Raw genomic sequence first — 16,692 nt, 5'->3', positions numbered from 1 at the left:
GGTTCTGTGTTACAAGCGCCACCTTCTGGTTGCAACCTAGGATTGTGTTATTTGTGCCGTAAACTGACCTGAACATGTCAAATTATTAAATAACTGTGTCATTGTGATAATTGTTTTTAAAAATGTTCCTGCCTTTACATCAGAATGAAATGTTTTGTGAGAATATAAGTAGTATAAAATATGTTATGTTACATTGATAAATCATTCACTTGATTGTTTAAATGATGTACAGTATAGCCTTTAGTCTTAACAAGGAGAAGAGATATAGCATTAAATGATGCTGAGGGATGCTAACACTCTTTACCTCAATTTATTTAAGTATTAAAATAATGTGCCAAACCATGTAATAAGTCATTACTAATATTGGCTGTATCTTTGTTCCACAGACCAACTTCGTAACAACTACCAGGTGGGTAATGACCATTCACTGAGAGTCATCTATGCCAACGGGATGGACACACACTTCCAGACGGAGCCGCACATACTGGCAGGTATTTGTATTATAAACTAGTCTGAGGTTTCCATTAAGTGACTTTTCTCCTGGTGATGCTGTTGTGAATTTATGTGTCACAATTGTTTGTTATATATATGCAATTGAGTTCATCTGATTCATTATTTGTTTGTGTTTTTCTTGAAGTCAATACTAAACAGATTAGTTTTTTTTTTGTTGGTTTGTAGGAGCCGCTAATCCAACCGTGGCCCGGCGCAACATGTCACTGCCAGGAGAGAATGGACAGAATCTGGTGGAGTGGAGGTTCAGGAAGGAGCAGACACGGGGAAAAGTCATTGTCTTTGGGAGAAAGCTCAGGGTAAGAAAACTATTGATGAAGATTTACACACCTGATGCTTGTGTTCTGTATATATAAGTGGTGGGAACCTTAAGCACCATAAAGCTCTTTGTGACACTTGGCTCTTGGATCTTACCTCATCCTCTGATATTACTTACATATTGAGATTGATGTTTGTGTGCGGCCACCACTTCAGGTAAACGGCAGGAACCTGCTGTCTGTGGATTATGATCGTACACTGCGGACAGAGAAAATCTATGACGACCACAGGAAATTCCTGCTTAAGATCATCTATGACACCCAAGGCCATCCGACTCTTTGGGTTCCCAGCAGCAAGCTGCTATCAGTTAACTTAACGTATTCCAGGTAAGCCTTTCTTTACCTTCACCAAATAGATTTTAGATTGTAATAGCCTGTGGCTTTAAGCTCCAGTGAGCTTGAAAAGCCCAGTTTCAGAGTTTTTGTCGTATGCATGAGTATTGTAAATACTCTTAATATGATCTACCTCATTCATCAGGACAGATCTGCCATACTTCAGTTGTTTCCTCTGTCTCTTTCTGCTGACATCTTTTCTAATGTGGTCATGCTTCCATGTGGAGTTGAGCTGTGTTTCAAACTGTGTGTCCTTCCAGTATGGGGCAGGTGATAGGACTCCAGAGGGGTCCGACCACTGAGAGGTGGGACTATGACAGTCAGGGGAGGATCGTTTCCAGAGTCTTTGCTGATGGAAAGACATGGAGCTACACTTATCTTGATAAGGTAATAGTAGAACTTTTACTTTCCAAAAAGACAATCAATATTATACGTTTGGAAATATGTCTTGAATTTGTCCAAATGCGTGCTAAACTAAGCATTGTGCAAACACACATGTTTTACTGTAACATACTAGAATGACTATCTCAGGCTAGTTCTATTCAAGATTCAATATTCAAAAACTTTATTAATCCCAGGGGGAAATTATTTTGCACATTTTGTTCACTGTCACAGTTGGAGGTACACACGAGAAGGTAGGGAGATTAAAAATAAGAATGCTAACACGTCTACACACACTTAACACATCACGTCTAATTACATCTAATGACTAGCTGAAGTTTTATTATACATGTTATTGCATGGATGAAGATCAACCCTTACAGAGAGAGGAGGAATTGTACAGGCTAATGGCCACCAGTAGGAAGGTTCTCCGGCGTTCTGTGGAGCACCTAATACTGATCAGCCTGTGGCTGAAGGTGCTCCTCTGTCCAGCCAGCACACTGTGAGCTGTGCGGTTGAGGTGTTGCCTAGGATAGAGAGGAGTTTGACCAGCATCCTCCTCTCAGCTACAGCGTGTAGGGGGTCCAGCTCCACCCCCAGAACAGAACCAGCCCTCCTGATCAGTTTGTTCTGTCTGTTACTGTCTGCTACATTCATGCTGCTGCCCAAGCAGACCACAGCGTAAAACACTGTGGCTCTGTCCACATCAGTCCACAAAGCTGTCCACCACTTCCTGGTACTCTGTGACGTCACCACCCTGGATACGTCCTACAATAGCAGAGTCATCAGAGGACGTCTGGATATGACAGGACTCTGAGTTGTACCTGAAGTCTGAGGTGTACAGGGTGAAGAGGAAGAGAGACAGGACTGTCCCTGTGGAGCTCCTGTGCTGCAGAGCACAATGTCAGACACACAGTTCTGCAGGTGGACGTACTGGGGCCGGTTGGTGAGGTAGTCCATCATTCATGAGATCAGGGCCGCTCCACCTGCATGTCCTTCAGTTTCTCTCCCAGCAGCGCAGGCTGGATGGTGTTAAATGCACTGAAGAAATCAAAGAAAGTGATCCTCACTAAGCCGCCAGCGGCCAGGTGGTTGTTGGTGCGATGGAGCAGATGTATGATGGCGTCATCCACTCCTAGATGGGGTTGACATGCAAACTGGAGGGGGTCGACTGAGGGTTTGACCAGAGAGTTCTCTGGTCAATGATGTGATGTGAGGGGGGTCAGAGCCAGAGGTCTGTAGTCGATGAGGACTCTGGGACGTGGCATCTTCACTTGCACAATGCATGACTTTTTCCACCCAAGAGGAACTCTCTCCAGCTGCAGGCTCAGGTTGAAGATGTGTTGAAGGACACAACATAGCTGGGGAGCACAGACTTCCAGCACCATTGGGCTGATTCCAGCAGGTCCTGCAGCCTTTGTTGGATGAAGCTTGTTCAGCTCATTTCTAACCTAATCTGCTGTGATGGTGTGTGAGGTGGGGGTGGAGGTGGATGAGCCCTGTGGGTGATGTGAAGGGGGGGGGGGGGGTTATCGTGAGCAGCCCAAGCTGGAATCTGTTAAAGAAGTTATTAAGTTTGTTGGCCCTGTCCACAGATCCCTTAGTCACCTGGCTGCTGGACTTCTAGAGAGATTGTTTGTTGTTGATCATTTCTCAGGTTTTTGGGCTCTAAATCAGATCTTTACATCCTTCAGGAGTAATTCCTAATAAAATGCCCTAAGGAAAATACAGATTCAGTAAAGATAATATTCAAAAAGTAACCTTTGTGTTATGAAAATTTGAATTTTGTGCTATAATAATATTTTAATTATGATTATATTTAGAACATTCTTAAATACTTATTCCTTCTAGGCACCTTCCAGAGACATGTGTTGAGGTTAACTGGTGAGAGTTAGTGGTTCTCCAGCTTTGCTGTCGGCTGTGATAGACTTCTGTGTGTGTGACCCACCTAGGTGCACACCACCTACACCCCAGTGACCTTCATACAGTCATGATCAAAACTGTTGGCACCCTTGTAATTTTGACAGACATAAATAATATTTTTTTTCTGCGTAATTAGATCAGATTTTCTTTTCCTATTTGTTTTTTGTGTTTTTCCAATGCAAACAAAAAGAAATGAACACATTTGCACCTGAAAAAAGGGTTGCATTGACTGACAGAGTTGCATCAGTATCATTGGTACAGGAAGTGACTGGATATACACAGAAGCATCTGAGCTTTTTGGCGTTTACTCCTCTGATGCTAAATGTCTTCTTTACAGTCCATGGTGTTGCTGCTGCACAGCCAGCACCAGTACATTTTTGACTATGACGCTGGAGATCGTCTGTCAGCCGTCACCATGCCCAGCGTAGCCCGACATACCATGCAGACCATCAGATCTATAGGATACTACAGGAACATCTACACTCCTCCAGAGAGCAATGCCTCATTCACTGTAGACTACTCTGAAGATGGACAGGTGTGTTGTTGCTTTATGACATGATGATTTATTTCTGCAGCTGATTTAAGCTCCCACATTCCCTGCTCTTTAAAGTTGTGTGTTTCATTAGTGGACATTTGACAGACGACCACCACCACCACTGGGAGTTTGCACAGCGGAGCATTTTGCTGTGTTGGAGTCTGTAATTGAGAACACAGAGAACAACATCATGAAAACACAAGGCCCCTTCAGATTAGAAAAATAAGATTTTCAGAAAGAATCATTTTGGTAATGATTGCCCCCACATCAGCTCTGGAACGTTCCATTTGTTTCATTCAGTGCATGCTGAATTCCCCCAGGCTACAGAAAATGTCAAGATTTACCAGCTAGTCCTGCATTTCATGTGAAGTTAGCACCACATTAATAGAATCATGGTTGTGATGAATCACCCATCACTGATGTTTTTCTCTTTTATCCCAGCTTCTCAGAGTTGCCTATCTGGGCACAGGCCGCTGTATACTCTACAAATATCGCAGACAGGTATTTACCTTTTGTCTTTACAGAATTAAGATGAATCGATAATAAAAAGACAAAACTGAGTGTTTTATGTTTGTGGCCCGGTTATTGTTGAGTTGTTGTGCATAATTAATAATTGCTGTGCCTGTAGGTGAACATCTAGAAGCCATTCAAGCCTTCGTTTAAATCGCTTTGCTTACATGACGTTCTATATTACCGGCTACTTATATTTAATATTTTTGTATTTGCTTTTCCCATCAGAACAAGCTGGCAGAACTCTTGTATGACTCAACGCGGGTCAGTTTCACATACGATGAGACTGCTGGTGTGCTGAAGACGGTCAACCTGCAAAGCGAAGGCTTCATTTGCTCCATCCGCTACCGGCAGATCGGCCCGTTGGTCGACCGGCAGATATTCCGCTTCAGCGAGGATGGGATGGTGAACGCTCGCTTTGATTACACCTATGACAACAGCTTCAGGGTTACCAGCATGCAGGCCGTAATCAACGAGACTCCGCTACCGATTGACCTCTATCAGTTTGATGATATATCTGGGAAAGTGGAGCAGTTTGGGAAGTTTGGAGTCATCTATTACGATATAAACCAGGTAAGATGGAGTCGACAGCAATGAAATAATTTAATGGTGCATAGATAAAAGAGATGTAGATCCTCATTCCAAAGGTTGTTGGGAATAGAATCTGTTGCCTCGTCATTGTACTGTATTAAGGGTTTGTGACATAAACATCATACAGTATCAGCACAATTTCCACCTCGCTATTGTGGACTACAACTTAGAGACGCAATTCAATCATCAACATTTCTTATCTAACATCAGCAGCCATTAAGACACAATATTCTAAAGCCAATTCATCAGATCAGATCAGTTTTACTTTATTAGTTATGTCCTGTTCTGCTTAGTCAGTCATGTCCAGTCTCATCAGCAACATGGTGTAAGACGACTGTTGAATTTCTCAACTTGTCTTCCCCTGCCTCAGATCATCTCCACAGCTGTGATGACCTACACCAAACACTTTGATCAACATGGCCGCATCAAGGAGATCCAGTATGAGATCTTCAGATCACTGATGTACTGGATCACCATCCAATACGACAACATAGGCAGAGTCACCAAGCGTGAAATCAAGATCGGACCATTTGCCAACACAACCAAATATGATTATGAATATGACGTTGATGGACAGCTGCAGACGGTCTCCCTCAATGAGAAGATTATGTGGAGGTAGTGACCGCATTAAACTGACACATAATAATATGCGATCGCATATTATGTGTCAGTAATCCTGATCTGTCCTTTAGTAGCCAACAGATCAGAAATACTATATCTGGAATCTAAATATTATGATTATGATCAGTTGACCCAGAAGGTTTTTATCAACAACTTCTCTAATAGTTTAATGTTTTTTTCAGGTACAATTATGATCTGAATGGTAACTTACATTTGCTAAACCCTGGGAACAGTGGGCGTCTAACCCCCCTGCGCTATGACCTGAGGGACAGGATCACTCGTCTGGGTGATGTTCAGTACAGACTGGATGAGGATGGATTCCTGAGGCAGAGAGGAGCCGAGATCTTTGAGTACAACTCCAAAGGTGAGAATGAGTCATGTGTTGGAGCAACATATCTGTAAAGGTGCATTAAGACCAAACAAAATTACAAGTTGATCTGTCATCTATTAATGTATTCACCAACAGGATAAACTTTACTTTTCATTTGCTTTTAACCACTGTCGCAAAAAGCTTGGATTCTGACAGACAATGAGCTGTGAAGAATTTAATGACTAGTGTTATAAATAAAGACGTTTGATGTAGTTTACAGATGACTTGTCTGACACATGGATCAGAAGCACCGCGATAACAGGAGGCACTGGTAAAAAAAATAAACAGTAGAACTAGATGTACTTTTCTCTGTTTCTGCAGAAAGAATGAACCCTGAATCAGTTGTCAGCACGGCACCAGGGACAAATGTACAGCATTTCATTCTGCTTGTCATCTGCCATTCAGGTCTTCTGGTTCGTGTCTACAGTAAAGCAGCAAGCTGGACCATCCAGTATCGTTACGACGGCCTGGGTCGCCGCGTGGCATCCAGAAACAACCTAGGCCAACACCTGCAGTTTTTCTACGCTGATCTGAACTATCCAACCAGAATCACCCACGTCTACAACCACTCCAGCTCTGAGATCACGTCATTCTACTATGATCTGCAGGTAGCATTGTTTATTCTAGCATATCATACTTTTGTATGATTATGTGTCATATTCATATTTAAAATAAGAGACTTTTAATTCACTCCTTCATGGTTTTATTGCATTTTTGTTTTTGTTGCAACTTAATTATTCTAACTTTCAGCTTCAAATCTTAGTTTTTTGTTTGTCTGTTTTCATGGTTGAAATGATTTGGCTCCTTAAGTGACAGCCTGAATTTTGGGGAAGTGTAGCTGAGAGTTCTCACTTACACTTACTGTTCATGTAGCACTTTTGGATTTCCTTCTCACTTCATTCATGCTGTCTGCATAGAGCAGTTCCTCCACTGACCACAGGGAAACCATCAGAGAGGATGGGCTGGTTTTCTTTGCAGTAGTCATGTTGTGATAAGGATGCAGAAAGCATTGTATTGCATTGTAATTTTATTCATTCTGTGTTTACTGATACACAGGGCCATGTGTTTGCTATGGAGATCAGCAGTGGAGAGGAATTCTATATAGCTTGTGATAACACTGGGACCCCACTGGCTGTCTTCAGCAACAATGGACTTTTGCTTAAACAGGTATGTATGGAAATGTAATTTATTTGTTTCTATACCTGTTTAAGGATTGACAGATGACTTTTATGTCTTTATCTTATATCTTTAGGTGCAGTACACAGCATATGGTGAAGTTTACTATGATTCTAATCCAGACTTTGTACTAGTCATTGGTTTCCATGGAGGGCTGTACGACCCACTGACAAAGCTGTTACATTTTGGAGACAGAGATTACGACATTCCTGCTGGCAGGTATGCAGTCTATTACTTTCAGCCAAGGCTTCTGTATCCACTACGCTTGCTGTCTCAGACTTTCATTTTCATTTTCTGCTATAAAGGTGGACCACTCCAGATATCAGCACATGGACACGTGTTGGGAAAGACCCACAACCTTTCAACCTTTACATGTTCCGTAGCAACAACCCCATCAGCAAGATTCATCAGGTCAAAGAATACGTCACAGGTAACACAAACACTAAATGCTGTAGGAAGACCCCGAGTGTTGATCTGTTATTGGACTTCTGTGCTTGTCACTGTTTGTCTATTACAAACACCATGTTCAAACACAAGAGTGTCTATCAGTACACATGGCCAGAGATCTGTGATTGACTTTTCTAGTACTGTCATCTGTCGTATGTCTTGGACACTAAAGAGTGAGGATGAACTTTCATCAGAGCACCACCTGATATGGCTCCTCTGGCAGAGAGGGTATGTCAGTCAGACCAGACAGGACCAAATGTATTCTGAGGGTCTGCTGACAACATCTGGCTTCAACCTCCTGCAGAACAGATTCCGACAGAGATCAGAGAGGTTAAGTCTGATTGGACCGTGATCTCCACCTCTGTTGTTGATACAGCTGCTCAGTTTTCTCCCCAAGGTCTCTGGTGCCTGTCGTGGCTGCAAGCCCTGAACCCAATGATGGACATTAGAAGTAAGGGATGCCGTCAAGCTAACCGAGGCTGGAGAGAGAGAGATGAGATTCATTGAGTACCTCAGGTCTCTGGCCTAACTTCTGCAACATTGCATGGAGGACGTAGAAAACTAGGGAGGTTGTTTCTCTTATTAGGAAAGGGCTGTACAGTAGCCAGTATCTGAAACAGATGCCTCCTGGACGCTTCTCTCAGGAGGTGTTCAGGCTTGTCCCACTGGGAAGAGGCCCAGAGGACGACCCAGGACATGCTGGAGGGACTGTGTCTCCTAGCTGGCCTGGGAACGCCTTGGCAACCACCTGGAAGTGTCTTGGGAGAGGAAACTGCTGTGCCTGTGACCCAGCCTTGGAGCAGAGCTGCTGCTTCTCCACATCAAGAGGAGTGAACAGATGGATGTAAAACTTAAGCAGGAGGTTTTTTTTTAAAAAGCGTGCATTTCAGGTGCTTTTTAAGATTTACTCTGTATAGTTTGAGTGTGTGTAAGTGAAGGCTATCCACCATCTTTGATTTGGCAACTACGTGAGGTTTTCAGTCTTACAAAATTCAGCTTGAGCCATTATCAACTACAGAGCAATGTGTAGAAACTAGTAAACAGTGTGCGTTCAGCCCATTCTGCAACTACTTGAATTAATTGTCCTCTCTTTATGACTCTGCTTTCTTCGTAGATGTTAATATCTGGTTGGTCACATTTGGCTTCCATCTGCATAACGCAATCCCAGGATTCCCCATCCCCAACTTTGACCTGACACAGCCATCCCTGGAGATGAGGAAGAGCCAGCTGTGGGATGACTTGCCTGTATGCATCTGAATTATTTTATAATTGCTGAATAACCGGAAGACAAAAGTCATTTAGTGTCATCGTCCTTTTATACAGCTCTTTTTTAGCCCACTCAATAATTCAATAATTAATGCAACTGCACATATGGACTGAATCTCAAAAACTTTTAGTTTTGTGAATCAGTGGTAGTGTTTTCCACACAGGAGGCAGAGCTGACTGTACTGTATGTACAAGTATTGTCGTTGGTTTTGTAATGATTTTTGATGGCAGTCTTCTCTCTCACACAGGCCATCTCAGGCGTCCAGCAGGAGGTGACCCGTCAGTCTCGGGCCTTCCTGTCCTTCGAACGCATGCCAGAAATCCAGCTCAGCCGGCATCATTCAGACCAGGACAAGCCCTGGCTGTGGTTCGCCACTGTGAAGTCTCTGATCGGCAAAGGTGTGATGTTCGCTGTGATACAAGGCCGTGTGGTCACCAATGCCCTCAACATCGCCAATGAGGACTGCATCAAAGTAGCTGCCGTCCTAAACAATGCCTTTTACCTCGAAGACCTGCATTTCACAGTGGAGGGACGGGACACTCACTACTTCATTAAGACCAGCTTGCCTGAAAACGACCTCAGCGCGCTGCGGCTGACCTCTGGCAGGAAATCACTGGAGAATGGCGTCAACGTCACCGTATCCCAGTCTACAACTGTAATGAATGGGAGAACGCGGCGCTTTGCTGATGTGGAGCTGCAGTACGGCGCCCTGGCACTCCACGTGCGCTACGGCACGACGTTGGACGAAGAGAAGGCAAGAATCCTGGAACACGCCAGACAGAGGGCGCTGTCGAACGCCTGGGCGCGGGAGCAGCAGCGCGTCAGAGACGGGGAGGAGGGAGTTCGGCTGTGGACCGAGGGGGAGAAGAGACAGCTGCTGAGCAGCGGTAAGGTGCTGGGCTACGATGGCTACTACGTCCTGTCCATAGAGCAGTACCCAGAACTGGCAGACAGCGCTAACAACATACAGTTTCTACGGCAGAGTGAGATAGGAAAGAGGTAACACAGCATGAACCCAGTAGGTCAAATAACTAAGTATTAGCACAAGGTTCACAGTCTGGACAGTCTAGATGTTCCGATCACTCCATTGAAGAGTCCATTTGTTTTAATTGGGATTTGACTGAAACATTGTCACAACTGTCACTTTAACCCAAAACATTCTGACAGTTCCATTGGATTTTTTGAAGCGTGTTAAGCCTTAGCTTGGCTTTCCTCCACTCCCCTTACTGTCTGCTGTCAAACAGCCCCTCCCCCTTCAGGTTATCCCTGGGCAGGACTGGTCACCTATCAGTCTGTCCATGTTGAGGACAGACGATGGACTAACAGCAGAAATTTTTTTTTAAGGACTTGTGATCTGCCCACTCTACTTTAACATACTGGGTTCCCTCAATCTGGACTTTCAGCTATCAACAGAACTAATGGATCTCGAACAGTCCGCTTTTAACTCCTACATTTTAAACCTAAGTCAAGTCTGTTGTTTCTACGGCTGAAGACATTGACTTGAACCTTTATGGACTCTCTACAGAGACAGATGTCAAAGAACTGCAATTTGTATGGAGTAAAACCTTATTTTGTGTTTGGATTGTTTTTGTGTGTTTGTTTTTATATATAAAATTGCATTTGCTTCAGACAAAAAGCTTTAAAAAAAAAAAAAAAAAGTGTTTACATACTATAACCTACAGTATACCACTATTACTACTATTACCACCACCACCAGAATGGATCATGAAGTCTGAGTTGCATTTGGGATTAGTTGACTTTAATTGTGTTCTTGCAGCCTCACGTCATGTCATACTCTGCATTTGAACGGACTATAAACTCATACGACTTCAGACTGCAACCAGGAAGCAGGACTTTGTGCCATGGCTGTCAGATATCATGTGAACGTACTCATGTTAGGCCAAGTGAATCTAGCAGCAGTGGTTCAGACCAGGAGTCCTTCATAATGTGACTCAGCCTCCAGATGCAAACATCTTGTGCTTTTACCAGTCGGTCTTGTATTGCTTGCAGTAGAAACATATGGGGGAGTCAGAGTAGTAACTATATGTTGCTTCTCTCCTTGCTTTTTGCTTGTTTCTTCTTAAAAGGAGTAACAGTAATAGATCAACAGTTGATATGGATGTTTTTTTACAGATTGTGACTTGTACTCTTGTAGAAGAGTTTTATTTGTGTGTGTGGAAAGGTTTTAAAGGAAGGACATGAACTTAACATGAGAAATATCATCTTTAGCTACCAGTCAGAGACAAGCTGACTGCCTGATCTGCTTTATTTTCAACGCTGAGAAATTCCACTTGTCTGTACATCAATATTAGTCTCAGAGAAAATAATTTATGTACAGTGTTTCTACAGTAAACAATTAAAATTCTTTAAACTATAGAAGTTTTTTTGTTTGCTATATTCTTTTACTGTTTGACTCTCAAGGTAACATTTTCTTACAATCCTTGAATGGTACCTGATTCAGACTTGGCCTGGTTGAAACAAGGAAGGAAAATTCTTAACTGGGCAGCAGTTGTCACAGAAAGGTGAGTAACACAGGATTTATCCTCCCAATTTCCAGCTGGGAGAGATCTTCTGAGGGAGACCATATTGGCACAGGTCATTTATAAAGCTATTGCATGTAAGTAAGAAACATGTTTTTTAAATAAGAAACATGTTGAAACAAACTTTACTTGATATACCCCCTGAATTAAGCATCCCCCATTTAGCAGGTCCATGATGAGCTTCTCCATTTTTACTTGATCGGTTTTCCACAGTGGTTAATGGAATTAAAATCAATGACAATCTCAGTCCTCTTGGGATTGAATTGTCTGTCAAAGAACAGTGCAAACACAGTCAGAAATACACTGATTAAAAAAAATGGAATACACTGATAATGACAACAATAAATACAAAAAAAACTCAATGAAAAACTTGCGTTGTCATTCCTAATTATTGGAAATGAGTCTTGAGTTTAAACATCCTAGCATTAGCCACATCAGGATTTCTAGTTCTAGTATTTAAAAAAAAAAAAAAGACGCTGACTCATTCGACAAAGTACTACACAAGAAAAAAACAAGACAAATGTAAACCCACCTGCACTGTATTCCGGCCATGTCGAGAAGTCGTCTGGAAGCTGTCATCTCTGGTGAGTTATGGTACTTGTCAGAAAGATAAACTACTTCCTTAATACCTGAACAGATAGAGAATTATGAAAAAAGAATATAAGAGGGAAGTGCAAAGTTTTGACCTTCATGAGAGCAGTTAAAACAAAGAGGCGATTCAGATGGTGGACGTTGCCATCTAGTGGTCATACATATAACCCAAGTCTGCCACATGCCTCCTCAATGAAAAGCACTCCTCTGGTGACCTTTTTTAAATAAGCAGAAAATATGTATATGTATATTAAATAGAATAAACAAAAATCTTCCAACTTTAAAACTCTCCAACTTGAAATCCGTACTATGAGTAATTATTGTTTAAATGTATGTTTATAAAATACCATAAATATTAAACCCTTAAGAGTAAACGTGTCACAGTAAACACACACCTGCCTGGATGATGAGCTTGGCGCATTCGTTGCAGGGAAACAGGGCCACATACATGATGCAGCCTTTCACATCTGCACTGTTCTTGTTCATGATGGCGTTCAGCTCTGCGTGGCACACTGTAGGCACAATGCTCAGTCAAAGCAAGACTCATCAGGTAGTTCTTTTACTTCATGTATGAAACCTGTGCATGCTCGAGCAAAAAGCTAAATCGTCCAGCTCTCTGTGACACCATTTTTCACCATTTTTTACTAATTATTACTTAATAATAATTCGACTTGCTTTAGTCTCATGCTTTAAATTGTAATATTTATCTTATTTTGAAAACAACAACTATATTATTGTGAAGGTGAATTCACTAAAGTCTTATGCTTGAAATCATAAAATTAGTTAGTTAAAAAAAAGCCAAAGTCAAGAATTTGTCATTAATTAAGAAGTAACAATAAAAAAAAGTATTCTTCAAACAAATTTAAAAGTCTTGGTCAACTTCAATGCCACGAGTTTGCTTTAAACTAGAAGAGTGCATGTGCATAGGCTCTCACCATAAGGGTATTTGGTGTCAAGTCGATCGTCAGCTGACCGGGACCACGGCAGCAGATTGTCATCACAGCCGTTGGGCATGCCGTTGTAGCCAATACCCACGATTTTATTCTCCTGGTTCACTATACACGCACCGACCTGCAGCAGGAGAGTATGTTATGAATCCAGAATCCAGGCTTTAGTCTACTGCTTCCATAGTATGTCAGACAGCCTTTAATGTGTCTTGATTTGAGTGTTTGTACGTTTACTTTTACTACTTACATGCAACATACATTTACTTGTATGTTAGGCTATTTTAGCGTTCAGATAATGTGTCCATAAGCATGTATTGACTTGTGTGTTCGTGTTGCTTCATCCATGTATAGCTCATGGCTGAACGAACGCTGGAGCCTTGGACACCTTTGCTGTGCAGCAGTGAATGTGCACCAAGGTATTGGTGTGAGTTTTGTCAAATGATGCTGACCACAATCTGATGAATGTAAACAATACGGCCACAAGTTGGACTATTACAGCAAAGCCTAGAAATAATTGTCAGATTTCAAACTTTGATGTGTTCAGTGTTCATGCAAACCCACCTGTGAACTTGGGTCTTTGCTTCTCTGAGCCGACAGAAAGGCAACAGCCATAAAGTACTCTGGCCATTCAAGGTAGTCTTCTCTTTTCTTAGTTGTGCTGCACAAAGACCACAAAGACACAAAAAGAAAACAAGCATGTTAAATGTATAAAAAAACCCATTCATTTTATTCTGATGGTAGTAAATGCAAAATGATAATTATTTACAGTTTAGGGATCCAAGCTTAATGATCAGTTGTCCTTGTAAACGACAGTTTACAATAATTAGATTTTTTTAAGAATTCAAATGTTTAAGGATTTCAATGTTTATGTGTTGTCATGAGACTTCTATGCTTAATGTCTTTCTCATGGTTTTTCAAGGGACAGACTAGTGTAAATACATAATATAAAGAATGTTTAGATGCAACCAAATGTAAAGGAGTATTTTTTTCAATAATAATAAATGATAAATTAACAAGTACACTGATACAGAGCTCATTCCAGGCAAACTTGTCTGACTGCATCGCATTGCCTGTTATTTTTCTTTGTATAACATCATAGTTTATTCCAGTATACTGTGAGAGCAAAGTTTCACAAAACAGAACACAGGGCGTTGGTTAGCAGAAAAATCTCGAAATTGAGTGGAACCTGTTGGTTCAGATGGTGACGAGATCAAATGAACACGACTCAGCCTCAGACACTGTTGGTTCCGTTCTGAGATTTCATAGTATTATAAACATCTATAAATGTTTAGGTTTTTATCGTATAAAGTCCTCACAAATCGCTGGTGGCTCTAAAAGAACACTCACCCCTTTACGTCACTTTGCTTCGACTGCTGCATTTCATCCATATTCCACAAATACTTTGGTGTTATTCCGCTTTTCTCGTGACTCTGCGTTTTGAATTTATTACCACAACAGACACCTGGAACAGAAACAAAGGGCTCTAACTTCTTTCTTCCATAACTGAAACAACAGACCTCACTGTCCCGCCGCTTTGACGGAGTCTTCCTCGGCCTTGATGATTTGATTGGCTGTCGGCACTAACTTATAAGGTGCGTTGCTGCCACCTAGCGGACTGGAGGCGAGAACAGTGGACTAAAAATGCAGCTTCTTTTATTCGTGTTATTTTTTTCTCTTATCAGCATAACAACCACCTTCTAAGTAGGAACATGCATCGATTACTCGTCTTTAATTAAAGATAAAATAACAAAATGTTAAAAACTATCTTCTTTTATTTAACCCAGTTTCCTCTGGAAGTCTAAATACTGCTCTGAGATTTTATATTATCTGTATTCATCCCTAATAATACTTTTGATTCTTTTTTCTTTGCGTTTGAAGGACTTGTAAAAATTACATTTTTGCAATGTAAAAAACACATGAATCAAGCATTCCTATATTCCATATTGACCATTTTCCGTTTCGTCCTATTTTATTGTCATTGTAGTATTAAGCCTGTGTCCAAATCTATTGTCATTTTACACTGTATCTTATCAATACTCCAACTTTGCCCTGTATGCTATGACAGAATAGCATACCCTTACCCTTACTTCCTTTAGCCAATTCTTCTTTTAATTTATTTAATCTTTTATTTATTTATTTTTTTATTTTTATGATTAGACTTTTAATCTTTGATAGATAGATAGATAGATAGATAGATAGATAGATAGATAGATAGATAGATAGATAGATAGATAGATAGATAGATAGATAGATAGATAACTTTATATTTAAATCAATGTGTCAGTATGTGATTTGATGTTCATACATCAGATTCTTTAACATGCAGCACAGTGTACTCCGTCACACAGTTGTCATATTACAGAGATCATTCCAGATCAATTTGTAACCACTGGAGCCATAAGACTAAGGTGTGCAACAACTTGATGAGCAGTAAACAGGCTAAGTTTAAAATAGTGAACTTTAGTCATACAACTGTTCAAGAAGTCTCACGTGGGCAATACAATTATAGTATATTAGGCATCCAGTTGATATACACTTTGAAGTTTTTGTACCCAATTGTCCACAAGAGCATCAGAGGCATCTCCACAGACATGGCAGAGATCAGTTATCTAAAGAAACCTGTAATACAAAGTAACTCAAACAAACCTACATTAAAATGTCATAAAAGGTGGACTGTAATTTAAAAAGGTAAATGGAATCCAACTTTTTTGTCTGGGTTGAGGCTCCAGAGATCTTTGCTTTTGTAAAAATATAATTCCTAAAAGAACAATATTGCCATCTTTCCTTATGTGGATTGTGTGGTTTAGGCACCAATAGAATTAGTTACAGCTTCTGGATGGAAACCCAATTGTTTCTCTTACCTAATCATCTTCTGCGGCCTCAGAGGGAAAGCTGGCTTCTCTCCTGAACACCAAATAACAGGAACTCAACAAGCCAACTGCGCCACACGTACTCACAGACACATGGGTGGGTGTGTGGGTGTGCACACATCAAGACACACTACCACAAACTCTCTCACAAAGAACTAGTCAATCATACGTGAACCAGTGCACTCACACTCACAACATTCGCTTGTTTTCATTCATGGGGAGGGTAGGTCTCTGGCCTGCTGCCTATGTGGCCCCAGGCAGGGACCGCGGCACCTCCCGAGACCCTCCCTCACCTCGTGTTACGGGCCCGGTGTGGTGCCAGGGGATGTGGTCTGGCCGATGGGGAGGCCCCGTTCCGCTTGTATAGGGGTGGGTCCCACTCTGGGCGCAGGAGCATCTCCTGGCGGGCTCCCTATGGACCGTGGGTCCTCGGGCTCCCCTCTTTCAGGCCGACCCTCCCACCGGGGGGAGTGTTTGCCCCTGGTTCTCATGGGGCGGACAGCGTTGACCCACGATGGCCCACTCTGACCTCAGGTGCTGTCTCTGTGGCTGCCGCAGCTCTGCCTGGGGGGGCTTTGTGTGGGCGGCTTGGGTCGCAACACCTGCCCTCCTGGAAGTGAAGGTGTGTGGGCTCCCTGGCTGCTAGGATTCTTTCCTCTGCTCGTTGGATGGGAGTAGTGGCTGAGCTCCTCCCATCACCCTGGCTTCCACAAGTGGCATTGTTCATGCACCAACATCTGCCTCACCCCTTGGGTGAACAATG

At 42.0% G+C, this 16,692-nt stretch overlaps 2 protein-coding genes across 11 annotated transcripts in view; one reads left to right on the top strand and one right to left on the bottom strand.

The window, feature by feature from the left end:
• The window catches only part of tenm3 (teneurin transmembrane protein 3), a 132,856-nt gene extending 122,199 nt beyond the window's left edge, over positions 1-10,657 (top strand). For all 9 annotated transcript variants that reach the window (XM_055511956.1, XM_055511953.1, XM_055511951.1 and 6 more), the window contains 15 exons: positions 387-491; positions 679-809; positions 985-1,154; positions 1,421-1,547; positions 3,802-3,999; positions 4,441-4,500; positions 4,738-5,082; positions 5,471-5,715; positions 5,904-6,085; positions 6,497-6,699; positions 7,148-7,258; positions 7,344-7,486; positions 7,573-7,697; positions 8,829-8,959; positions 9,229-10,657. In XM_055511956.1, coding sequence (XP_055367931.1) covers positions 387-491; positions 679-809; positions 985-1,154; positions 1,421-1,547; positions 3,802-3,999; positions 4,441-4,500; positions 4,738-5,082; positions 5,471-5,715; positions 5,904-6,085; positions 6,497-6,699; positions 7,148-7,258; positions 7,344-7,486; positions 7,573-7,697; positions 8,829-8,959; positions 9,229-9,984 — 3,032 coding nt within the window. In that variant the 3' untranslated portion in view covers positions 9,985-10,657. The remainder of the gene's footprint in view (positions 1-386; positions 492-678; positions 810-984; positions 1,155-1,420; positions 1,548-3,801; positions 4,000-4,440; positions 4,501-4,737; positions 5,083-5,470; positions 5,716-5,903; positions 6,086-6,496; positions 6,700-7,147; positions 7,259-7,343; positions 7,487-7,572; positions 7,698-8,828; positions 8,960-9,228) is intronic.
• A 543-nt stretch (positions 10,658-11,200) lies between these two features.
• Positions 11,201-14,625, bottom strand: dctd (dCMP deaminase). Of its 2 annotated transcripts, XR_008695750.1 has the most exons (7): positions 14,407-14,625; positions 13,621-13,717; positions 13,048-13,183; positions 12,508-12,624; positions 12,054-12,150; positions 11,651-11,788; positions 11,201-11,552 (listed from the first exon to the last, which is right to left on the bottom strand). XR_008695750.1 is itself a non-coding variant. In XM_029149524.3 (6 exons), exons 1-6 carry the CDS (start codon positions 14,445-14,447, stop codon positions 11,713-11,715), a joined length of 564 nt encoding a protein of 187 aa, XP_029005357.1. In that variant the 5' UTR covers positions 14,448-14,625; the 3' UTR covers positions 11,201-11,712. The 2 variants fall into 2 exon arrangements, 1 of the variants encoding a protein (XP_029005357.1); XM_029149524.3 differs by having other exon boundaries at positions 11,201-11,788.
• Between the last annotated feature and the right edge of the window lie 2,067 nt (positions 14,626-16,692).

This window comes from Betta splendens, chromosome 1 (genome assembly GCF_900634795.4).
Source record: "Betta splendens chromosome 1, fBetSpl5.4, whole genome shotgun sequence".
Taxonomy (NCBI): Eukaryota; Metazoa; Chordata; class Actinopteri; order Anabantiformes; family Osphronemidae; genus Betta; species Betta splendens.
The sequence above is the reverse complement of the archived record's forward strand: the minus strand, read 5'-3'. Positions and strand labels throughout refer to the sequence as shown.

Bases quoted from the DNA above. Each gene is read 5' to 3' on its own strand.
- dctd (XM_029149524.3), bottom strand. From the start codon at position 14,447: ATGGATGAAATGCAGCAGTCGAAGCAAAGTGACGTAAAGGG. The intron at 13,718-14,406 runs GTGAGTGTTCTT...GTCTTTGTGCAG, and splicing joins AAGCAAAGTGACGTAAAGGG to CACAACTAAGAAAAGAGAAG. The intron at 11,789-12,053 runs GTGGGTTTACAT...GTTCTTTGACAG, and splicing joins ATGGCCGGAATACAGTGCAG to ACAATTCAATCCCAAGAGGA.